The sequence below is a fragment of the Prosopis cineraria genome, unplaced genomic scaffold (assembly GCF_029017545.1).
Source record: "Prosopis cineraria cultivar Desert tree isolate PC_DT_omini unplaced genomic scaffold, ASM2901754v1 PC13, whole genome shotgun sequence".
Taxonomy (NCBI): Eukaryota; Viridiplantae; Streptophyta; class Magnoliopsida; order Fabales; family Fabaceae; genus Prosopis; species Prosopis cineraria.
In genome coordinates this window covers 14,531,318-14,555,476 of record NW_026555344.1, presented here as the reverse complement: position 1 = coordinate 14,555,476, position 24,159 = coordinate 14,531,318, and the positions used below count along the sequence as shown (strand labels likewise).

Below are 24,159 nucleotides of genomic sequence, written 5' to 3'. Positions count from 1 at the left end.
AAGACAATACTTGACGGTTATTTCATAATAACCGTCAAGTATATATTACTTGACGCTTGTTATTAAACAACCGTCAAATAAAATGCAGACATACTTGACGGTTATTAGTAAACAAGCATCAAGTAATTAACTTTTTTTATTTTTCCTTTTGAACCATATATTTGACGCTTTTTTATAAATAACCGTCAAGTCCTCCGAAATATACTTAACGGTTACTGTAAAACAAGCGTCAAATATATTTATAAAAAAATTAAATCTGGGATGCATGTATATTTGACGGTTATGCCAATATAACCGTCAAATATATACTAAATACTTGACGGTTGTTTTGAAACAATCGTCAAGTATTTAGCGTCTTTTTTATTTGTCATTTTTCACTTATAACCGTCAAATATAAGCAGTCATATTTAGCTTATTCTATTGTAGTGAAAATAAAAATAAAAATATTAAATCAAGAGAGTTCATATTTTCTCCAGTTGCAACGGAGATGCCGAAGTGGGATTATTTGAGCGAGAGAAACCGAGTCCTAATTTTGATATTTGGAGTAAAAACACAATACAAAAACTTGTTATGTACTCCCTCTAGTCTCATTTATAAAATATATTTTAGAAAGTTTATCTAGTCCCATTTATAAGTTACAGCATATCTTTTTTTATAATATTTAAAATTTATTTTTAAAATTATCCTTGATAAGAGAGGAAAAGTAATATAATATCACTTTTTAAATTTGTTATATAAAAATACATTTAAAATTTTATATACTTTTATTCATTATATTATTTTACATTAGTATTGATAAAGTTGATAAAAATAATTTAAAAAAAAAAACGAGTAAATATCAACACAGTTTCATCACTTTAATGAATGGCTTAGAAGCAATGGGGAATTGAAAACTCTGTACCTTCCTCAATCGCCAACACCACTCCACCACACGCACCTTTTCTCAAGAAGGAGTACAATATGATTTTTTATTCTCAAAAGGCCAAAAAATTACAAAATTCCTTTGAAGGTACTATCAAAAGGTAGGTAGTAAAATTCCACTTGACCTTTCCTTTGACATATGGACAATAATAGAGATATGGAGCGCCTAGCAATCGAGGCGCTTTCAATGAATCTGCCAAAAAGCCAAGCATTCAGATACCATGAATTCGTCACTCGAAAGCAAACCAAATGCATCCAATTCTCCTCAAGAGGCTCATCTAGTCGCAAATTATTAAAAATGTTATGGCCAATATGCCAAAAGGAAATTCATGAACCTGATATACCATATTATTCATGATTTATTTAAAAAAAATAATACCAATTCAATTAAATAAAATTTTTATGTCATTATTTTTGATAATTTTATTTTTATAGTAAAGTACCTATTTACTTTCTTTCATTTTTTTATTATCATTAACATCAAAATCAATCAATATTTAATGCCATTTAAATATGATATTATGTTTTGATTAGATGAATCTTAAATAATGTGTGTACTGAGTTCATATAAAAGTTTCTCTTTCAGCGGATATCTCTCTTTCTGCATCTATCACAACTCTCCCCACTATATCAAAATGGAAAAGAAAAAAGTCAAAACAAGATTAAATTAAATGTGCCCACTAGTAGATGACTTTAATTTCTAAAACAAAAGATAATTATGTCTAACAATTAAGTCAATTTGTTGAATGCAAATTCAATCAAGGCTGCTTTGTCATATATTTTAAATTAGATATATTTATATTAATTTACTTTTTTCCTTCTATATCACCCAAAATTCACATTTGGTCATCCAAAATCCATGCACCAAAATTTTGCGGTTCTTTTAATCGTAAGCAAAATGTTCAGAAAGAACATGAAACTCATGGCATGGATTGTCCATGGGGGAGTCTTCTTTATACTGACAAAGCCACTCAAAAACTATAGTATTAATCAAAGGCTTGAGAATTGAACAAGCTATACTGCCTTAACTTTCTTTTTGATTTTAGACCCTTTGCTTTTTCTCTCTACTTCCTTTTTCTTGATACAAAAATTTAAAGTTGATGTGAGTTGGCCGTCAGCTTAGGACGTACTTCTAGACTCAATGAACACTTATAAAATATCTCATAGATCGCCGATCAACAAGTCTTCATATTAACACAAGTATTTAATCTTACAACTTGTGTCCTCTCTTCTTCCTTCTAGCACATAACATCCTTGAGAAGCTTGTACCTGCGTGTGCCGGGTCGTGGTGAAGGCGCGCCGGCGCCGGCGGGTTGGCCCTTATCACAGCCACCATCACTGTGATCTTCACGATCATGATGTTGCTTGACCTTCTCAGTGGAATATTCAGACCGGCTGGTCGATGATCCGACGTCGTTTCTGGCTGACGATCTCCTCGGATAGTAAGAGCCGATGTGGCTTCCGTCCTTCTCTTCGCTTTGACACCAATCACACAGTTCAATCTCAGGGATTTCGCCATAGTAGTTGCTGCAATACCTGAAAGAGTTTATGATCAGTTAGATTTAAGTTTGAATTTGATCAATCCCATAAAACAACAAGCATAAAAATTTTCAAAGAAGGTTGATCTGACGCAAATCGCGAATTAAAATAAAACTCAAGACATGATAGAGGAATAATACACGTACGAGTGCTGGAAGCGATGGCGGCATTTGTTGCAGCGAAAAAGCTTATCAGGGAAACCAATATCGCCGCACAAGCAGCAAACTGTTTGAAGATCTAGCATCATTGATTAACTTGTTTGGTTCCCAAGAAAATAATTAAGGTGAGGAAGAGAGCAAGAAAAAGAAGGAAAAGGGGAGAACCAGAAGAACCCTCAACGCAGACACACAGAAGGAAAGGTTAATGCGCGCGCGCGGGCACGAAGGTTGATCACTATGATCAGGACCGAGGATAAGAGAGAGAAACGCCAAGGACGAACAAACAGCAACAAACGAGAGAGGCAGGAGCGAGAGTGTGTATTTATATAGAAAAAAGAAGGGGCATCGCACCTCAAGTTTCTAGAATGAAAAAAAAAAAAATATACCTTAATTTTAATATACTTCAAATTATTTTTACATGTTTAAAGGTCTCAAATGTAAACATATTTTTTTTGTAAAAATGTATTTAATTTTTATAGTACGGATTATTTATAGGGAACAAATATTGTGTTATTTATATATAGATATTATGATATTTTTTATGAATATTATGTTGTACATATATTTAAAAAACTTATAGATTCAAGGTAAATGTGTCCTTTTGCATGCGCATATATTTCTGTATTTAGAGCCTTTGAGCTTGTAAAAATAATTTAAATTAAAATTTATTAAGTTTTAGGTAAATAATTTTTTTTATCCTAGGAGTCTTAGATGTGATTATTCCATAATAATTTCAGTAGTGTGTGAATATAAAATATATTCATTTTTTACTAATTTTAATGAAATTCATAGCACTGAGGGAATATATATATGTGTGTGAAAGAATAATAATTAGATTCCAAAATATTAAATTAATGGCTGTTACATCCATGATAAATTTTTGTGAAAAATAAATAAAATATATTAATCCAAATTATAATGAATCCAAGAGTTTCAATTACAAATAAATATTTAAATATTAAATGTGACTCTTAAGTTAAAACTGTTTAAATTAATATTTATAATTTATTTTGTAAAATTTTTTATCATAGATCTAACTATCATAAATTCATTTCTTTAAAACTTAACTATTATTCTCCCTATATATATATATATAAAAATTAAGATTAGAATTAGATAATACTATCAGATATTATGAAAATGAAAACAACTCAAGAAGACTAATAATTAATAATAATATTGGATAAAGATTATTAAGAATTAGTACCCAACATTAAATATAAATATATATCAACCTACTATTTGAAGAAATTTTAGTCTAGAACCAAGACCTCTACGAGTACAAGTCTAATAAGAGGAACATTTAGAGAAGGAAGATTATTATTAAGATCAAGAAGTGAAAGACTTATAACTTTAAATTTAGAGTCATTAAGACCTGAAACACCAATAAAAAATAATAATTATATATTAATAGAAGTAAAACAAGAAGCAAATTGGATAGAAATAATGGCTTTAGTTGACCCAATAAAAGAAAAAAGTACAATATAATTAAATTTGACAAACAATAACTTAGAAGTAACTAATGAAGGAAGTAGAATAATCTCATCTATATGAATAAATCAAAGAGAAGTTATAACTATAAAATTTTGGGTAATAGATAATGATAATGACCAATATAAAATAATTTTAGGAAATGATTTCTTAGAACAAGTAAAACCATGGAGAATACAAAAAGAAAGAATTTTGATAAATATTAATTACCAAATAATAGTTATTCAAAAGATAAAATTAATATGACCAGATTGTATTATATATTGATAAAATTTAATTACTAAAAATATAGATCAAAAATATTATGTTTTAATAAATATAGGAATAATTATTTCAATAGCAAAAATAAATGTATTATTAAATGAATTATGAAAAAAAGTAAAATATTAAGAATGTAATAAAAAAAATTAATATTGTGCGCGCGCGCGTGTGTGGAGGAGGCTCGCAGGCTCGCAGTCGTTATCAGTTAGGGCAGGCTGAAATGCTGAATAAAAGTGAGGAACCTTTAAAACATGAGGACGATGAGACGGTGAACCCATATTGAGCCGAGCTGACTGGACTGTCATTTTCTACCAATTCTCTTCCTTTCTTTTTCTCACTAATTGACTTTTAATTTTGTCCTCTCTGCCAAGCAATTCTTTAATTGTTTACTTGTTCATTACTCTAATGCAACCATAATGTAGGGCCCGTTTGTTTTCTATTGTCAAAAATCAATTTTTTGTTTCTAAAAATAAAAAATTTTAAAACCTGCATAGATAAGTAAATTTATTTAATTATTTTCAAAACTATTTTTATTTTTTATTTTTAAAAATAAAAAATAGAAACAACTTCAAGTTATTGTGATTTTATTCTATTTTCAAATAACGTAACATTGATTATTAAAAATTACAGCTATTTTGATCAATTTTTATTATATATCACCACCATTAATCACTTATAACTATTACTATTACTATATTTCTTAATACTAAAAATATTTTAAAATTAAAATAATCCAACAGATTTTTATTTTATTTTATTTTGAAAAAAAATTTAAAAATCATATTATAAAATAGTTTTTAAAAATAAAAAATAAGAACAAAAATCAAACATGCCTATATTATATAATGTTGTAGAAATTAAAAATTTTATGCTCCAAAATAAAGCTAGTAATACGGCGAATTGGGCTCAATTCAGGCCGAACTTATTTAGATATGGCTTAAAGTATCATATCCCTTTAAAAAGCCCATCTAGTCAAGACTAGTCCTAATTTTTTTTTGACTGAGTTCAAGTTGACCCATCAAACCTAACCAAAATTACCTCCTCTATATACATATAGAGTAGGTAATTCAAGTGTTGTCAAACTAGGACCGGACGGTCCGACCGATCCGACCGTCACCCTTTGAGTAAGTATCTAGTTCAACCAATTGAACCACTTAAGATATTGGACTGGATTGACCCAGACAGAACCGTTCAATTTTCATTGAATCAGAGTTGACCTGAAACCCGGAGCCTATTCAATATGGGTCAATTTGGGTTAAGTGAAAAAAAATTAGGGCTTATACCGCCGTACATACACAACTCATCCAAGAGACCAAGACTTAAGAAATGAAGAAACAAAGGCACAAAGCATAGACCATAGAGCCACAGATCGATAATTGCTGTCACGCCACACTCCAGACACCACAGAGTTACAAATGTGAGCTGAGAGCCTGAGAGCTAACTAGCTGAGACCTCACCTCTAAGTCTTTAACTTGAGACCTCACTCTTGCCGTCTCGCGATCGTGGCTTGCTTGACTTAACCTCTCACACTCACCAAGTCACAGTCTCACTCTTACTCTCACACCCTCAGACTCACAGCTTAAGACTCGTCTCTTGCCGACTCGCCGTCTCGCACCTCTGGTGAGTCTGGTCTCTCTCTCTCTCTCTCTCTCGCTTCTCTGTTTCTCATCTCCAATCAACTAATCAAGCTTTAAATTTGAAATCTCACTCAAATCTCCTCTTGTACTCTGATTTTGATTTGTCCCCTTCTCACATCTTGCACGTCATTCTTAGCCTAGACCCAGATTTCTCATCGCCATTCTCATCTTGCTCGCTACTTTGAGCTCGTACCTCTGCTTCTGCCTCTACTCGAGTTGCCTCCAGCTCCTCCCAGCTTTAACTCGTACCTCTGCCTCTGCGTGATTCTCATTTTGCTCCAGCTTGTTTGATTCTCGGTGTGCTCTACTCTCCTTCTAGGTTCAATTTCTAGCTTATATGTTCTATCTATATATTTGAGTTTGTATAATGAGTAGTATGTATACATGATTCATCCAGGACTGCAGCCAGGCTGTTTGCTTTATTTTTTGTTGCTTTGTTATTTATTGATATGGAATTTTGAATATGATCTAATTCCTGGCTCTACTCTCTTTTTCACATTTTATCTGTGCTTTCAATTTAAATTTAGAAAATGTCATCTGAACAAATATCTAGTGTTGCATCTACACAATCCATTAGAGCTAAGTTAGATCCTATATAGGAGCATTGCACCAAAAATCCAAATGAAAAAGGTGGCAAACCTCGCTTAAGATGCCTATACTGTGGAAAGGAATTTGGTGGTGGTGGAATACAAAGAATGAAATAACACCTTGTTGAAAAAAAAAAAGGAGATGCAACTAGTTGTAAAAGTATGCCACATGATGTTCGCTATTGATTGGAGGAAAACTTGAAAGAATTTGATTAAAAGAGACTAGCTAAGAAATTGAGAAAAGAAGAGGACAATCCATTAGAAGAGGATGATGAAATTGTGCAAGAAATAATTCCTTCAAGTTCCTCTCAACTAGCCAAAAAAAGGCATATGCAGCTGGAGACAAATTCTTTACCCCAAGGACAAGCTCAGGAGCACAACTAAGAATTCAAAGTGCATTTGCAGGTAAAGAAGCTTTACATAGAGCGGATTTAGCTGTGGTTAGGTGGTTGTATGATTGTTACATTCCTATGAATGCTGTAAATTCTATTTACTACCAGCCCATAGATGTTATTTCAGCTATTGGCCCTGGTTATAAAGGACCAACTTACCATGTTGTGAGAACTAAATTATTGCAAGACATGAAAAAGGAGGTGCAATTATTGGTTGATGAATGTAAAAGCTTTTGGGCTGAGACTAGATGTACAATAATGGCTGATGGTTGGCAGGATCAAAGAAATAGATAATTGATTAATTTTCTTGTTTATTGCCCTAAAGAATGGCTTTCATTAAATCTATTGATGCATCGAATATTGTTAAGGATGCTCAAAATCTTTATAACTTATTCATGGATATGGTTGCTTTTGCTGGTGCAGATAATATTATCCACTTAGTAATTGATAATGCAGTTAATTATAAAGCTACTAGAAGGTTGTTAAATGATAAGTTTTCTTCTATTTTTTGGTCTCATTATGCTGCCCATTGCTTAAATTTGATTTTATTAGATATTGGCAAAATGGAGATTGTTAGTAGCTTAGCAACACGTGCATCCATGGTTTCTAAATTTATTTACAACCATGTCTTTTTTCTAGCTTCGTTAAGGAAAAGAGAAGGTTGGATAGAAATCATCCGCCCTAGTGCAACACGGTTTACCACTACTTTTATTGCCTTGAAAAGTATCTATGAGCACAAGCATGATATTCAAACTTTGATAACAAGTAAGACATTTATAGAATCTAGATACTACAAGGATTCAAAGGCAAAGGATGTGACAATGATTGTATTGGACAATCAATTCTGGAATAATTGTAAAATTGTTATTGAAATTGTAAAACTACTTGTGAGATTGTTGAGAATTGTTGATTTTGATAACCGGCCTTCACTTGGTTATGTTTATGATGGCATGTACAGAGCAAAATGAGCTATAAACAATACTTTTAGGCACAAAAAATCCTTGTACAAACCTTACACAAGTATTATTAAGAGAAGGTGGGATTCTCAACTTCGACAAAATCTTCATACAGCAGCATATCTCTTTAATCTTGCTTTCCTTTATGATAAGGAACATTTTTCTAGAAAGCCAGAGGTTATGCAAGGATATCTTAATGTGATAGATAGAAAAATTTCTTCTAATAAGACCAAGTTTTTATTAAAAGGTACACAATACCAAGAAAGTGTGGAAGCTTTAGTCATCCATTGGCTATAAAATCTGCAAAAACCATGCGACCTAGTATACTTTTATCTTTGATATTTATTGTTTTTATCTTTAAAATATATTCTAATAACTTATTTTTTCCTCATGATAGATGAATTGTGGAAATAGTTTGGGAGCAGCTGTCCAAATGTTAAAGACTTGGCTGTTAAGATATTAGGCCAAACTACATCTTCCTCGGGCTGTGAAAGGAACTAGAGTGTCTTTGAAAGAATACACTCCAAGAAAAGGAATAAGTTGGAGCATGAAAGATTGAATGATCTTGTCTATATTCATTATAATTTTTGATTAAGGAATAGGTAAATTATTCAAAATTTTGCTTTGATTTGTAGTTATAAAAAATAAGTTACATGAATCCTTATGCTTTGTTACTATCATGTGTTTTTATTAGAGTTGCTAACAAGAAGAAAGCTTTGGACCCTGTTGATTATGAAAGTATTGATTAGATTGATTATTGGGTAATGGAAGAAGATGATTGTTCTTTGTTCAATATTGATGACATAGAATGAGATCTCATTTATGATGACACAGTGCTACCAAAAGCTATCATTCATCAAGAGGATGAGGAAGGTTTCATATTCTTTACTTAATGTTTTCACTTTTTTTTATCACTTATCATGTGATTCTCATTAATTTGATTATATACATTAAATGTTTGCTTGTGAAGATAATGAGCAAAGAGGCAACGTGGCACATGGTGAAGCTATTGGTGGACTTGATTTACAATTATTTTCTCAAGAAGATGTTGATAGCTTTAGTGAAGATGTTGGTGCCTTTGAGCCTGCACATGCTTGGATTAACCAAGATCCCCCAATATTTGATAAGTCATGAAAATTTAAACTTATGATGTTGTGAACTTTGCAATGATATGTTTGAGACATATATTTTGAATTTGTGGTATCTTTGTTTGAGACTTTGAGCAATTAGAACATATTTGTGACTATATTTTGGATTTGTGATGTTATTGTTTGAGATTTTGAGCAATTAGAACATGTTATGCAATGCGCATTTGTGGTGTTACTTGAGATATTATTGTTTTTTGGTCAAATTAATGTCTTATATATATATATAGATATATATGCATATAAATACTATTTTTTATTTAATTTTTATGTCACAGATTTGACCACTGGTCTAACCAGTTGAACCGTGAGAAGTATGACCCGCTGCTCTTCCCAGTTCGATATCCAATCTGGATTTTAAAACATTGGGCAATTCTAGTGGTCGAGCTTATTTGAGATGGGATCAATTCAAGTTGGGTTTGTTCAGGTCGAGTTTAAAGTATCCTACTCCTTTAAAAAAACTCACATAGTCAAGCTCAGCCCTAACTTGTTTCAGGTGGTTTTAAGCTTGGTTTAAATTAGTAGCTCTACCTTAAACCATAATGGTTATAATAAAATCTATCAAAAAAAGGGAGATGGATAATGGATTGAGGAAAATATGAGGGTTAGGTCATTAACAGTTACATTTGGCGTCTGGAGATATAGAGAGTAGATTCTCTGTCTAGTTGGCTCTCTGCGTGTCCTTGCACAATGCTCCTTTTATTTTTATTTTCTTTTGTTTTTTCATTTTCTCATCTTATCTCTTCTCTAGGGGTGGAAATAAGCTAGGCCTTTAACAGGAACCTACTTCAGGCCTAGTCTAACTTACTAAATAGGCTTATGCTTCTAATTAAGTCCATTTAGTTAAACAGGCTAAGCGTATTTTTTTAAGGCCTAACCTATAAGCTGAACATGTCAGCCAATATATATATATATATATATAAAATATGTAATATATCAAAAACATTTTAGTTTTACCATTTAATTTTTAATCAATCTATTCTTTGGTATTTCTAGTTATATTTTCATTCATATTGACTTATATATTAATATTAATGTTGTTACTTTATTATTATATTATAGTATAGTAGGTCAGTCCTTCTAATCATTATATACTCCCTCCGTCCCAAATTATAAGACATTTTTAAATAAAATTTTTCATACCAATAAACTTCATTAAATATACTTAATAACCTTATCTTTTCAAAATAAAAATATAAACTTTCAAAAATACCCATCATTTAATATATTAAAAGAGAAATGATGGAAATTAATTATATAGAGAGACAGGGTAATATTGAAATTGGTGCATTTAATGAAATCTTAATATACTCAAAGTGTCTTATATTTTGAAACAAAAAACTCTTCAAAAGTGCCTTATAATTTAGAATGGAGGGAGTATTATAATTGATAAATTAGGTTATATATTGTATAATATAATAGTCATAAAGTATATTTAAAATTTTTAAAAGTAAAATGTGAGCTTATTTAAAAGGCTTACTTTTTAAGTAGGCTTTTAGGCCAGGCCAAGTTTTAGGTAGGTGCAGGCTTGAAAAAAACCTTATACAGGCTTTAGGCTAGACTTAAGCCTCTGATTTATCACACAGATGAAGTCTATTTGGCCAAAACCTAGCTCGGCCTAGCCTATTTTCACCCTTACTCTTCCCCTAGATTAGATAAGGAATGCCTAAAATAATCTAAACTCTTGCTATGCGGCATTATTATTATTAACAATTCCCATACTGGTACTTTGAGGTTTTTGGTAAAAACAAAATTAAATATGAACCATTCATCTTATTATTTAAGGGTGAAGATGAGATGAGGAGAAGAAAATTAAAAAAAGAATATTTGTAAAGGATCCAAACCTGAAAATATAACGATTATGGAGCCAACCATCATATTTTATAAATATTTTCTGATTATTTTAGAAAAATTAGTTAATATGATAGTTATAATAAAGTCACAAACTTAGACTTCTTTCGAACCATAATATAAAGAATTTTTTTGTAAACCTTATCTGGTCAAAAATATAAGGTATTGGATAAATTTTACATTTCTTTTAAAACTATACCCCTTCTTCATTTTACTCTTTTTGAAAATCTTGCTTAGAATTTTAATTACTATTATAAGGCTTTTATATAATGTATTTAATAAGAATATAAATAAAAAGATGCAGATATTTTTATGAATTTAAGATCTCAACTAACAATTTTCATAAATTATGAATTATTTTACTGTGACTTATATTGTGATCTGAAGAAAGTATTTAACTAAATTAAATATTTAATTTTATATTTTGTAAGCTTTAAAATCTAAAGAAAAATTTAAAAAATAAATTCAATTAAGAGGAAATCAGTCAAAAGTATCCATCTTAGTGACTAATAAACTTTAGCCATATACAAGCTCTACTCCTAAACATATCCTCACCAAAATACACTTAATGTGATTGTGCAAACTATTTAAAATTTAGGTGTACGTGATATACCATTCGAAGAGGAAATTTTTGGCAATGCCACAATTAATAGGTTGAGTTTATAATCTATAATGGACATCCTTACAAACATGTTGAATAGTGATTTAATGTTGAGTTAAGGTGCAATTTTGCCTCTAAACTATTCTCAAAGGAATAATGTTTCCCCACTTCTCACCATAGTAATGTTGCCCCTAAGCTAATTAAATCGAAGTATTTCCCCATTATTTAAATGTCTGTTAACTATACTAGTGGTGTAACATCCTGATTTTCTAATCCAGTAATTAATTATTGATTAGGGTGAATTAGTAATTAGTAAATTATTAGAAATTAGGATGATTATTTGATGATATGAGTCTTGAGGATGTTAAATGAGCATATACAAGTAAAGGAATCACGTTTCAAGAAGAAGAGTGTATGGTAAGGATTTTCCTCACCGTGCCACGTGGCGTAGCACAAGCTTCTTGCCTCATGGCATATGGCATGAAAATGACTTGATAAGTGTGTGCAGAGCTCATGATTTCAAAAAGGAAAAGGGGTGAAACACGAAAAGGAGAAGAGAATAGAGTAAAGGTCTGCTAGGGTAAGTGTTTGTTAGAGCTTGGAAGTCATTTTCAACTAGTGACTTATTAGGTAAGCTTTGTACAGCCCTTACCTCCAATTTTACTATAATTTCTTTTAGTATAAGTTATAAAGAAATTGAGTTGGGGAAATTTAAGGATTTATTTTCTTATCCTATAGTAATAAAAATATTCTCGAGAGTTAAATTAGAGCTTTGTAATTGATTTGGAGTTGAAGGATAGAGCTTTAAAGCTATAGGCTTCAATTGACCCAAAATTAAAGGAAAAATGGAGTAGAAGTAAAATGGGATTGTTAGAAGTGATTGAAAGTGACAATTGAGGGATGATAAACCTAGATTGGATAAGTGAAAGTGAATGAATGGCTAATTGTAGTTTGAAGTAATAAATAAGTGCTTTTGGTCAATTGGGTCAATTGACTAATGGTACCAATTGTGTATAGATTGGTGTATTCTATGATTAAGTTGTGGGAAGAATCTTGTAGAGAGTTTTAGTGGTGATTGAAATCTACAGGTAACCTTTCTTGTGACAGAAAGGCTAAGATAACCAAATAACTTCCTCTATTTGACTATTTATTATAACTATATGGAAGTATGCTATCTAGTGCATGAAATTATTTTAATTTGAACATGTTTTATGGTATTACATGATTATTGCTTGAAAATGAACTTTAATCAAACAAACAAGTGAAATCGTATATTTTGTGTGTGTGTGTGTGTGTGTGTACATAAATGTATGGTTGTGAATGGTAACTTGTGATTGGAATTGAAGCATGATCTTTTGAGAGTTCACCCATAGAGAAAAGTAGAGAAAGACCATATGAAATTATTCTCCTTCATACTCGATGGGGTATAGTGTTAGAGAATTATATTTCCTTAGTGCCTTTTGAGATGCGGTGTTAGAGATTATCTCCTTAATGCCTATTGAGGTGCAGTGTTGGAGATTAAACTCCTTAGCATCGATGTGATGTGGTGTTAGAGTCAACAACACCCTATTATGTGTAATAGGGAAAACCATAGTCCAAAAGTGAGATAGAACACCTTTGGCCGAGTGATTCTACCACTGAGAGTGAGCTCAGGACTAATGAGCATCTATGTTGGTCCGGGTGAGTCTATGGTTTTGAGTCGGGGTGATCAAATGGTGGTGATCATGCTATATGTTATTAGTGGTAAAATGGCTTGTGAAAGTAGTGATATGTAGTAAAATATTACATTGATATAGTGATTTGAAATGAAACCCTTATTATACGATATGTTTAATTTTATAGTATGCTATACTTACTTATGATTGCATGTAATAGTTAGTAGTGGAGAGTTATTCTGTTACTGAGATTTTTATTTCACCCTCATAGTTATATTTTTACAACTCAGAGTAGTGATCAAGGCAAGGAGAAAGAGTCGGGACTAGCATAGTAGTGCCGTTGCTATGAAATCTTTGAGTTTTGTGTAATGAATATTACTTTTGTGTATGTTATGTATATAAGTTGCCATAGGATATGCATGTATGTTTAAAGCTGTGATTGTTGATAATTGTTGTGAATTTTAATGAATCTCAGCCTATATATGCATATATATGGTGAAATGAGAAAAAGAGATTAAGATTTAGCTGTGAACGTGTTGTAAATATGCTAGTGGTGAATACAAAGTGAATTTATAGTGATATTGTAGTAAAAATGGTTAGAGGAATGTTTTTGTGCCAAGTTGTGAAAAGAATTACATTTGTGGAAATAGGTTATTAAATAGCCAAATTTTGATATGCGAGTATATGTGTGATAAAATGTGGTCAATCAGGTGTATTAGATCCTTTTGGACTAGGTTCAAGGCTTAGAATTGTCTAATGAGACAATGTGATTGATTTGAAAGCTTGGGTGTGCAAAATTTTTAGAAAAAATGACTTTTTGCACCTAAGTTTTTAAAGTTTGATCGAACCATTGGATTGTATCCAAACTTATCTTATTAGTTAGCTTATGAAATAATCTTTATGTGCGAGCTTGAATTATTTCGATTGGACGTTGTATGTGAAAACAGTGTATGCTGGAAGTTCGTCCTATGTGTTGTCGTATGATAATGATTGACTACACTGGTACTGGCTAAACAACACCTATGCTAAGCTTATCTATCAAAGCTTTTTCATCACAGTAGCATCAGTGCTGGGACTCTATAACACTAGTACTACCTTGCCTTTTCATGCTCTTTTTTTTTGTGACAATTCTGAACCTTACCAAAACTCATCTTTCGATCTTTCTTTTCATCTAGAACCAATTGTGCTCACTCTGAATCCTTTCTAAATGATATTCAAACACAATTATTTCCCTTAAAGTTATTCAGTTTTCTTATCTTTCCTTGATTCACTGAGTTTGCCTTCTATCATACTAAAACATATAAGCTTTATCCACTTTTATTAGAAGCATCAAATGTTAGTAGTCATTATTGTGCAAAAGAGGAAGTCTTTGCCATAAAGTACTTTTCCATTGTCTCATCCATTGGAAAACCTCAGTTAAACTTGAATATCTAAGGAAAACTCAAAGGAAATAAGGAAAAATATTATAAGCAACCTTCAACAGAAAAATTTATGAGTTTAACGAATCATTTATGATCCTCAACTATAAATAAAATCATATGAAATCAGAGACAAGAATGAACCACACGAGCTAATAAAATAACTATGTGATTACTTTAGCATTAAAGTTTACCTACCTTCTGTATATCATTTATTGTATGAGAGCTTCATTGATCATATATATAATCTTAGAGAAAGTTTAAAAGCAATAGTAGTTCATTATTGAACTTACTCTATTTATCTCTATTTTACATATTCAATATAAAGGAACTTAAGCTCTGGGAGCTTAATAAGATTTATCATTATCTTTGTAAAAGAGAGAGTTTCAGACTTATTATGAAGTTTGTTAATGTATTAAGGCAATCAAGAGCCCAAATTAATCTTGGTAATATAGTTGGAAATCTCAGGAGGTTCTTAAGAATTGGACATAGACTCAAGTAGTAAGAGTCAAGCTAGGATAAATCACTCGTCTCAAGCTCTGCCCTTCTAACTCTTATAATTGGTGATTTCATTCCTTCTTTACTCTGATTATTACCGTAAATCTTTTTAAATTTTAATTAGCCCAATTCACCCCCTGGGGCATTTACAGTACATGTCGCGACATATGCCCCAATTTTTAACTTTGTTTCTTCATTTTAAATGCATGCTATAAGTGCTATTAATGCATATATTTGGTTTCTGCTGTGTATTGCTTTGATATGTCAAGCAAACATGATGATTTTTAAAATCGAGTCTTAGGCCCAAGCTTTTCAAACATAGTGTTTGAATACAATTTGGGTTGTGTGAGTGGTAATTATGTTAATCCTCTTCTTATATCATATTGGTATAAGGGAAGGGTTATAGTTTGGTATTAGTTTCTCGAGTTTTGAGACCTGATTATGGTAATTGTTTCTTGCATTCATTTTAGTGATGGCAACTTATTCTTGTTCATTTCGCAATTCTATCCCTTATGCTCACTTTTACTTGTTCTTTTCATCCTTAGGAGGGGAGAAAAGTATTATAAGATCAGGAAAGGTACTCGAGCTGGAAGTTCTATTTCTAGAAGGGTAAATGAGGAGCCAAAGCTGAAAGTTCAACCGGTTCAGTCACAACTGAGGGATAGAAGGGAAGAGTTACTGGAAGAGTTGAGAAATATGATGCTAGATATAAGGCAGACGGTTCATGATCATGACACAATTCTAAGAGGAAGAGAATAAGAAGAGATATTTAAGGCTCAAGGTTTTCTGGTGTAAGAGGACGCGTTTAGCAAGCTTAGACCATCTTAGGGTTCAAGTAGTCGATAAGAGGTTTATGGCACTGATCTCTTAATCGATCGTGCTTATAAGACTTTTGTCAGGTTCAACCTTCCTACATTTGATGGCAATATGAAGAAGGGTAAACAAATTATGGATCAAGTGATTAGAAACTATCTTTGAAGTTGTAGTTTATACTACTGAGCAAAAAGTTATCCTGGCTATAGTGTAGTTAGTTAGAGCTGCAAAAAGGTAGTAGGAGTTGGTAAGACGGATCAGTTATGTGCATTTGAATTGGGATGAATTCAAGAAAGTTTTCTTCAATTAATACTTCCCAATTTCTTTCAAGATTGAAAAAGAGGAAAAGTTTCATGCATTCAGGCGGGGAGATCTAGATAAAGAGGAGTTTATCAAAAGGTTTAATGACTTTTCAATCTACTCTACCTACCTCTAGCATAATAATGACACTAAATGGAAGGCCAAGCGATTGCTAGAGAAGATGAGACTTGAGTATAAGCAGAAGGTCATATTATTTAATATGATGACTTATGAAGACATGTATCACAAGTTGAGAATGGCAGCTAGACGTGATAGAGAAGAAAAAGTTAAGAGGAGGCGAGATAATATGGGAAGATTATTATCCTTTTTGGGTCTGACAGGAAAAGTTTTAAAGAAGCCTGGTTACAGTTCTGGTAGTTCCAATTCTTCTTAAAAGAAGGGATTCAGTAGAGGATCCCAGTCTTGATAAATGTAGAGGGGATCAGTTTAGAGAAGTGAAGGTGTGAGGATTAGGCCTATATAGTCTTCGAGGCAAGCATTTAATGTTCCAACACTGAATCTAAGTATAGGAAGGTCACCCCGATGTAGCATTTGTGGCTAATCTCATCCAGAAAGATGTTGGGCTTGCCTTAAGTATGGTAAGTCAGGACATTTAGCAAGGTAGTATCAAGAGGATAGAGTTTAGAAGACTAAGCAGAGATCTACCATTCTTGGCTGAGTCTTTGAAGTTATACTAAAAGAGGCCAGAGCATCTCCTAGCTTGACTAGATGTATGATTTTTGTTTAGTTCATCAAGTTGAGGCACTGTTTGATTATGGTGCCACACATTCCTTTGTATCTGAGGAGTGTATGGATATATTGAATCTGTCTTTTCAAGAGTTACCCATACTCATTAAAGTGACTATGCCTTCGAGATCTATTAATATTATGAGTAAAGCTTATAAGGGTGTAGAGATTCAATTTGAGGGTAGAGTTTCTATGATTGACTTAATCTATATTCTTATGAAGGAAATAGATGTAATTATTAGCATAGATTAGCTAATAGTGAATAATGCTACACTTGACTTTGCTAGGAAGATGGTTTCATTACCAAAATTATCTGTAGTAGTAGATTCTCTTAGGCAATACAAGTTCTTATCAATAGCTAGTTTCAAGAAATTGATCAAATAGGGTTGTGATGCTTATATGATATTCTTTGCTTCTAGTTCAATCTATGATAGTGGAATTGAAAAGATCAAGGTAGGGAGCGAGTTCCCAGAGGTATTTTTAGATGAAGTGATTGGATTACCTCTTGAAAGGGAAGTAAAGTTCTCAATTGATTTGGTTCTTAGAACTAAACTAATATTAAAGGCCTCGCATAGAATGTCACCTTCAGAATTAGTAGAGTTAAAGAAGCAAATTGAAGACTTGCTAGACAAGGGGTTCATTAGACCAAGTGTGTCACCTTGGGGATCACCGGTTCTATTTGTAAAGAAGCAGGATGGAAACTTACATCTTTGTGTAGACTACTAGTAGTTGAACAAGGTAACTGTGAAGAACAAGTACCCTCTACTAAGAATTGATGATCTTTTAGATCAAATGGCTGGTGCCTTAGTCTTTTCCAAGATAGACTTGAGGTTAGGGTATTATTAGTTGAGAGTTAGTACAGCTGATGTGCCCAAGATAGCTTTCAGGATGTGGTATTTTCACTATGAGTTTTTGGGTATCTCGTTTGGTTTGATTAATGCACCCGTACTATTCATGGATTATATGAATTGTATCTTCAGATTATACTTGGATCAGCTTGTAGTGATCTTTATAGATGACATTCTGATTTATTTTGAGGATAAGGAGCAACATACGAAGCATTTGAGAACTGTGCTTCAAATTTTAAAGGATAAGAAATTGTATGCCATACTCAGGGAGTGTGAGTTTTAGCTGAGAGAAGTTTGATTTTTAGGACATGTGGTATCAGTAGATGCGATTTCTATGGATCCGCATAAGGTTGATATAGTGTTAAAGTGGGAATGCCCTAGTTCGATCACAGAGATAATCAATTTTCTAGGATTAGTTGGCATTATCGACAATTTATCGAAGGATTTTTCTAAATAGCTTCTCATTTAATTAAGTTGACACAAAAGGATCAGCCTTATATTTAGGATAATCGGTGCAAAATGGCATTTCAAAAGCTAAAGGAGAAATTAACCTCCAGTATTGATTATCCCTAATTTGAGGTTGCCTTATGAGCTGTACACTAATGCACTATTGTGAGGCTTGGGTTGTGTCTTGATGCTAGATAGTCAGGTAGTAGCTTATACTTCTCGACAATTGACACCACATGAAGAGAACTATCTTGGTCATGACTTAGAGCTTATAGCCATGGTGTTTTCTCTAAAGATTTAGCGCTATTACCTTTATGGTGCAATATTTTAGGTGTTTAACGACCACAAGAGTTTGAAATACCTGGTAGATCAAAACGAGCTAGACATGAGGTAGAAAAGATAGATGGAGCTCTTAAAGGATTATAATCTTAAGCCGAAATACCATCCAGGTAAAGTGAATGTGGTTGTCAATGCATTAAGCCAAAAGACATTATATGTGGCAAGTCTAATAGTGCAAGAGCATGATTGATGGAATCTTTTGTTGAATTGCAACAAGATGTGCCAGTGAAGTTTTTGGTTGGTGCTTAATAGCGAATTCTGGAAGGAATTAAGGATGGCATAGTTAGAAGATGAATGTCATCTTCTTGGGATTAGAGAAGAGATTGAAGCGAATCAGGCCATAGATTTCAACTTTAATGATGATGAGTACATAGTCTATCAGGATAGAGTTTGTGTGTCTAATGATGCAAATCTGAGGAAGGTGATTTTAAAAGAGGCTTATTGTAGCAAATATACAATCCATCCAGGAGCTACAAAAATGCATTAGGACATGAGGCGGTATTGGTGGTGGTGATAAGTCACATGTATTACATGTAACATCCTGATTTCTTAATCATGTGATTAGCTGTTAATTAGGAGTAAATTAGAAATTGTGAAGTGATTAAATTTTTGAGTGATAATGTGATGATTTGACTTTTTAGGATGTTAAATGAATAGATAGGGGTGGAAGAATTGTGTTTCGAGTTGAAGTAAGTGCATGCGTATGGTAAAAATTCTTCTCATTATGCCATGCATCATGGCAGATGCTGCATGGGCCATGGCACATGGATGAGAAAATGACCCCTTAAGTTGTGAATTTTATGAATTTCAAAAGGGAGAAATTAAAACAAATGAAAGGGAGAAGAGAAGAGTGAAGGCTGTGTTAGGGCAAGCAATTTCGAAGTTGTGGAAGGCACTTTTGATTTGTAACTTATTGGGTAAGCTACGTATAACTCTTACCTTCCATTCTACCTAAATTTCTCTTAATATAAATTATAGAGAAATTGAATTGGTGAAATTTAAGGGGTTTGATTCTTACCCAATAGTAATAAAAAGGTTCTTGAAAGTTAAATTAGAGCTTTGTGATTAGTTTAGAGATAAATGGTAGAGCTTTCAACCTATAAGCTCAATTTGGCCCTAATTCAATGAAGATTTGTTGTGAAAATTGTGTTTGAGTGAAATGAGACTAGTTAAGGTGATATAAGTAGTAATTGAGTAGTAATAGACCTACAACAATAATGGAGAAGAATAAATGGCTAAATGTAGCCATAAGGAGTAAATACGTGCTTTTGGTCAAATCAAACCAACTAACTAAATTGTGCCAATTGCGTTTAGATTTGCAAATCGCACATTTGAGTTGAGAAAGAAAGCTTGTGATAAGTTATAGTGGTAGTTAAAATCCACAAATAACCTTTCTAGTGACAGAAAGGTTGAGGTAACTGAATAACTTTCTCTATTTGATTATTTATTATAAATGTGTGTGAGTATTCTATTTAGTACCTGAAATGGTTTTAAACTAAGCATGATTTATGGCATTTGGTGAATGTTGCATGAAATGAATTTTGATCAAATAGAAGTATTGAAACATGTGATTATCTTTATATATATGTTATGTATTGGAAAACATGTAAAGTGGTGATTGAGAATTTAAGATTGGTTCAGAAAGCATGATTGTAACATCCCAAAATTTTAAAACTCAGATTTATAAAAATAAAATAAAATATCTATAATTAAATTAAAATTTAGAATAATTTGATAGAGGTCAAGAGTTTGAATTTTACTAAGCAAAAGTTTAGTTTTATTTGATTTTTAACTATGGGAAAAATTACCAAAGTTAACCCGGGCTTTTGTGCAATAATAAAAAATGTTGGGCCCTTTCTTGTAATTTTCCCCAAACTTTTTGACCAGCATTTTAAGAGGCAAACTGGATGCAGAAAATGCAGAAAGGAAAGAAGAACAAAACACAGAGAGAGAGAGAGAAGAGAGGAAAAAGGGAGGGAGTTAGGCTTGAATCTAGGAGTCTTTGCGACCATTGCGAGCTCGGCTACACGATAGGTAAACTCCCTACTTCAATCCTCTTCTCTTTCTCTTGATTTTCTTCAATTTTTGGAAGAGAAAATTTTTGGATTTTGATCCCAAAGGCTTTATTCTTGTAAGCTTTTGTTTCTTTGGATCCTAGGGAGCATGTTTTGAGTTTCTATATAGTGATCTAATGTTTTGAGTGGATAATTGGATGAAAAGAGGTGTTTTGGGCACAAAATAAATCTTGAGAAATTGGGTTTTTGCTCTTCAATGGTTTAAGCTTATTGATTTAGTTATAATTTTTCTATTTGAGCCCAATAAGATTTAAATTAAGGTTTGGTTTTCATTATAAGGGCTTATGGTGAAAGTTGGTAACACTAAGTAAAGGTTTTTAATTGATAAAAAATTATATAAATTGGAAATTAGCCTAATGATGGCTAATAAATGGTTTTGGTGGTTAAGTGATACTATGTGAATGTTTGGTTTAATATATGGACCATTAGGGTGGATTATTACTCATTGACCCAAGTTGTGTGGTATGAGTTATAGTCTTCATTAATGCTATTTGTCATGATAAGTGATGTGGATCACTTATATGTTATAGGAAATTGTTGGTGGAACTTATTGAGAAGTAAGGAACAAGCCGAGCCCTATTTTGTACAAGGGAAACCCTTTTGGTACCAAAGGGTTGAGGTAACAGGGGAATTTATATTTCTTATTACTTTGTTTTAGCTATTTTTGAATAAATATTACTAGTTATCATGCATTACATGTTTTAAAAGATTAAATGTGCTTTATAAGGGGTTATGGGGTACTACTTTGATTATAGTGCAAATATGTTTTCTAATTGTTTAATAACAATGTTTTTATGGAAATGAGATTTATAAATATTATACTACTTTAGAGTGTTGAATGGTCAATACTCAAGAAAGGTAGACAAGAGTAAAAGGCATGATCTCGGTGGGAGTTCACCAATGAGAAGGTGTGGATTTTTGATATTCTATGGCACACTGTCAGTACTCAGTGTTGTCTTACGTATTGTGGGCTCAGTGCACTAAAGTGGTTAGTGTATTGAGTGTTCGACACCTCTCAGTGGGGGAGGGAATCCGACATATGAAGTGTGAGGTTGAGTGCCTAGGCCAAGGTAGCCCTCACATAGAGAGTAAGTCGGGTTGGCTCTGGGAGGAAGTTAGCTTTGACTGCTCAGGATTCACGTCGAAGGGGCATAGGCGGTTCGGTAGATTAGATCATGCCTTAGATTATGTTTTGTGCCTGTGGAGGTACAAGTAGGTATAAGGTTTACCTGCGAGTTAAAGAGTGCCAGGGGGCATTCTGTTGGTCATGAAAGGCCATACTGGCCTAGGTCATGCATTCATACATTTTAAATGGCTAAATTATATACTATGTTGAATTTATTATTCATTTATTTGATTATGGCTTACTTTGTAATAATCAATGTAGATTTCTCTGTTACTGAGACTGTGGTTATCTCACCCCTTTCTTTTCAATATTCTAGGTCCAGGCGAAGGATCCAGTGGTGGACGGGGAAAGGAGCAAAGCTAGGGGTTTGCTTGTGATTTGTAAAGAACTGCAACCCCTTTCTTTTGAGCAAATATATTGTAATGTATTTAAGATTAGGGTGCCAGTAGGATATGATTATGTATGTGTGTGTGAATATGTGTGGATTGTGTGCTTGTGTATGAATTTTTGTCTGTTTGCAGACTTGTGGCTAGGAAACTTGGTTATGGTGTGTAGTTTTGATGGATTTAATTAGTATACCAAGTTTCTATTATAAGCAGATATTTATTTTGATATATATCTGATTTTATAAGCAAATGCAAAGTGGTTGCATTGCAAATGGTGTGCTATGGGCAAACATACACCTTGGATAGAGAGAGTGGGTGCGTGGGCCCCACAAGGAGCTCTGAGCCAAGTGAAAATGTTTAGCATATGTATTTATATAAATACATGGTATTTAGATTGATTTGTGACCACTCTTGTATGATTTGTGCATTTTGGGGGCTTAGGGTCCATTTTGGGAAATGGCACTCGGGTGGTCAAATTTTGATGTATGGGGATTTTCCATCATTTGAATGTTCTTTCAGGTGTTTTTAGTCTTATTTAACGTGTCCAAAGTGTTCCCACAGGTTTGTGACCATTAGGATGAGATTTGGACAATTTTGAAAATGGTTTTTACCAAAAAGCTACACTTTTGCATCCGAGTGTCCAAATCTTAATCCGACCGTTGGATTTCTCTAAAATTTGGGTCATAAGTAAAACCTTTTATATGCTTCGTGTGGGATTTAGAATCACATCGATCAGATATCAGACAGAGAAATGATGTGCTCCGGAATTTGGTCTAGAGGTGCTGTCATGACAGTATTTTAATGCTGTCATGACAGCTATAGTGTTGATGTTGTAACCTGCATAAAATTTAATCCGTCCGTTGGATCCTTTCAAAATTTGGTATGCTAATAGTATTTTTTAAAAGTGATATGTGGGCTTTAGAATCACTCTGATCAGAGGTCGGATGATGAAATGGTGCACTCCGAAAGTTGGTCCGGAAGTGCAGCTGTCATAACAGCAAAAATAATCAATTTTTTAACATGTCTAATTTACAATCCGACCGTTAGATCTTTTTGAAATTTGATATACTTATAGTACCTTTGAATGTGACGAGTGAGCTTTAAAATCACTTCGATTGGAGGTCAAATGATGAAACAGTGCCTTCCGAAAGTTGGCCCACTTGGGCTGTCATGACAGCAATTTAATGCTGTCATGACAGCATCTTTTTATTTCACTTTCGTCTAGCTTGCTTCTGCGTGCTATGGGTAGAACCTATAAGTTTTTTTTAAAGGCTTTAAATGTTTACTTTGCAATTGTGTATTTGTTTAGTGATTTAAATGGTTTGTTTCCTAAGTTGGTTTTAGGATTAATTCCTTAACCACACTTAGTTTATTTGAATTGTGTGATTTTTGGATAACACTCGGGGCAAGTGTTACAATGATCATAGGGGTGGGAGTTCACTCATGTAGAGTATAGTGATAAGACCATATGGCATATTCTCCTTAGTGCCCGACAGGGTGTAGTATTGGAGAATTGTATCTCCTTAATACCTTTCAAGGTGCAGTATTGGAAATTATCTCCTTAATGCCTATTGAGGTACGGTGTTGGAAATCTAAACTCCTCAGTGTCTGTGTGATATGGTGTTAGAGTCAACGACACCTCATTATATGTATTGGAAGATAGTCTATAAGTGAAATAGAACACCTTTGGCTAGGTAATTCTACAACTAAAGGTGAGCTCAAAGCCAATGAGATTGTATTTTGGTTAAGGTGAGCTTATGGTTTTGAAAGGGATGATTTGAAGGTTGGATCAATAATGATCATACTATGAGTGAAAAATTGGTGACAAATGGTGATTATCGTGGCAAAAGTGATGAAACAAGTGATAAAGTGTTGTAATGGTTTGTATTAATGAGATTTGAAATGAAACATGTGATATATGTTATGTTAAATGGTTTATTATCCTTTACTTTCATATAGTCGCATATG

The 24,159-nt window shown here is 32.8% G+C and overlaps 1 protein-coding gene and 1 long non-coding RNA gene across 2 annotated transcripts; one reads left to right on the top strand and one right to left on the bottom strand.

Moving 5' to 3' along the window:
* Positions 1-1,781: 1,781 nt before the first annotated feature.
* On the bottom strand, positions 1,782-2,918 carry LOC129291091 (uncharacterized). The gene is made up of 2 exons (XM_054928234.1): positions 2,607-2,918; positions 1,782-2,457 (listed from the first exon to the last, which is right to left on the bottom strand). The coding sequence occupies exons 1-2, from the start codon at positions 2,705-2,707 to the stop codon at positions 2,160-2,162; spliced, it is 399 nt and encodes a 132-aa protein (XP_054784209.1). The 5' UTR covers positions 2,708-2,918; the 3' UTR covers positions 1,782-2,159.
* An 18,292-nt stretch (positions 2,919-21,210) lies between these two features.
* Positions 21,211-22,350, top strand: LOC129291093 (uncharacterized). The gene is made up of 2 exons (XR_008588643.1): positions 21,211-21,298; positions 22,122-22,350. It is a non-coding gene; the product is annotated as an uncharacterized LOC129291093 (long non-coding RNA).
* Positions 22,351-24,159: the final 1,809 nt, after the last annotated feature.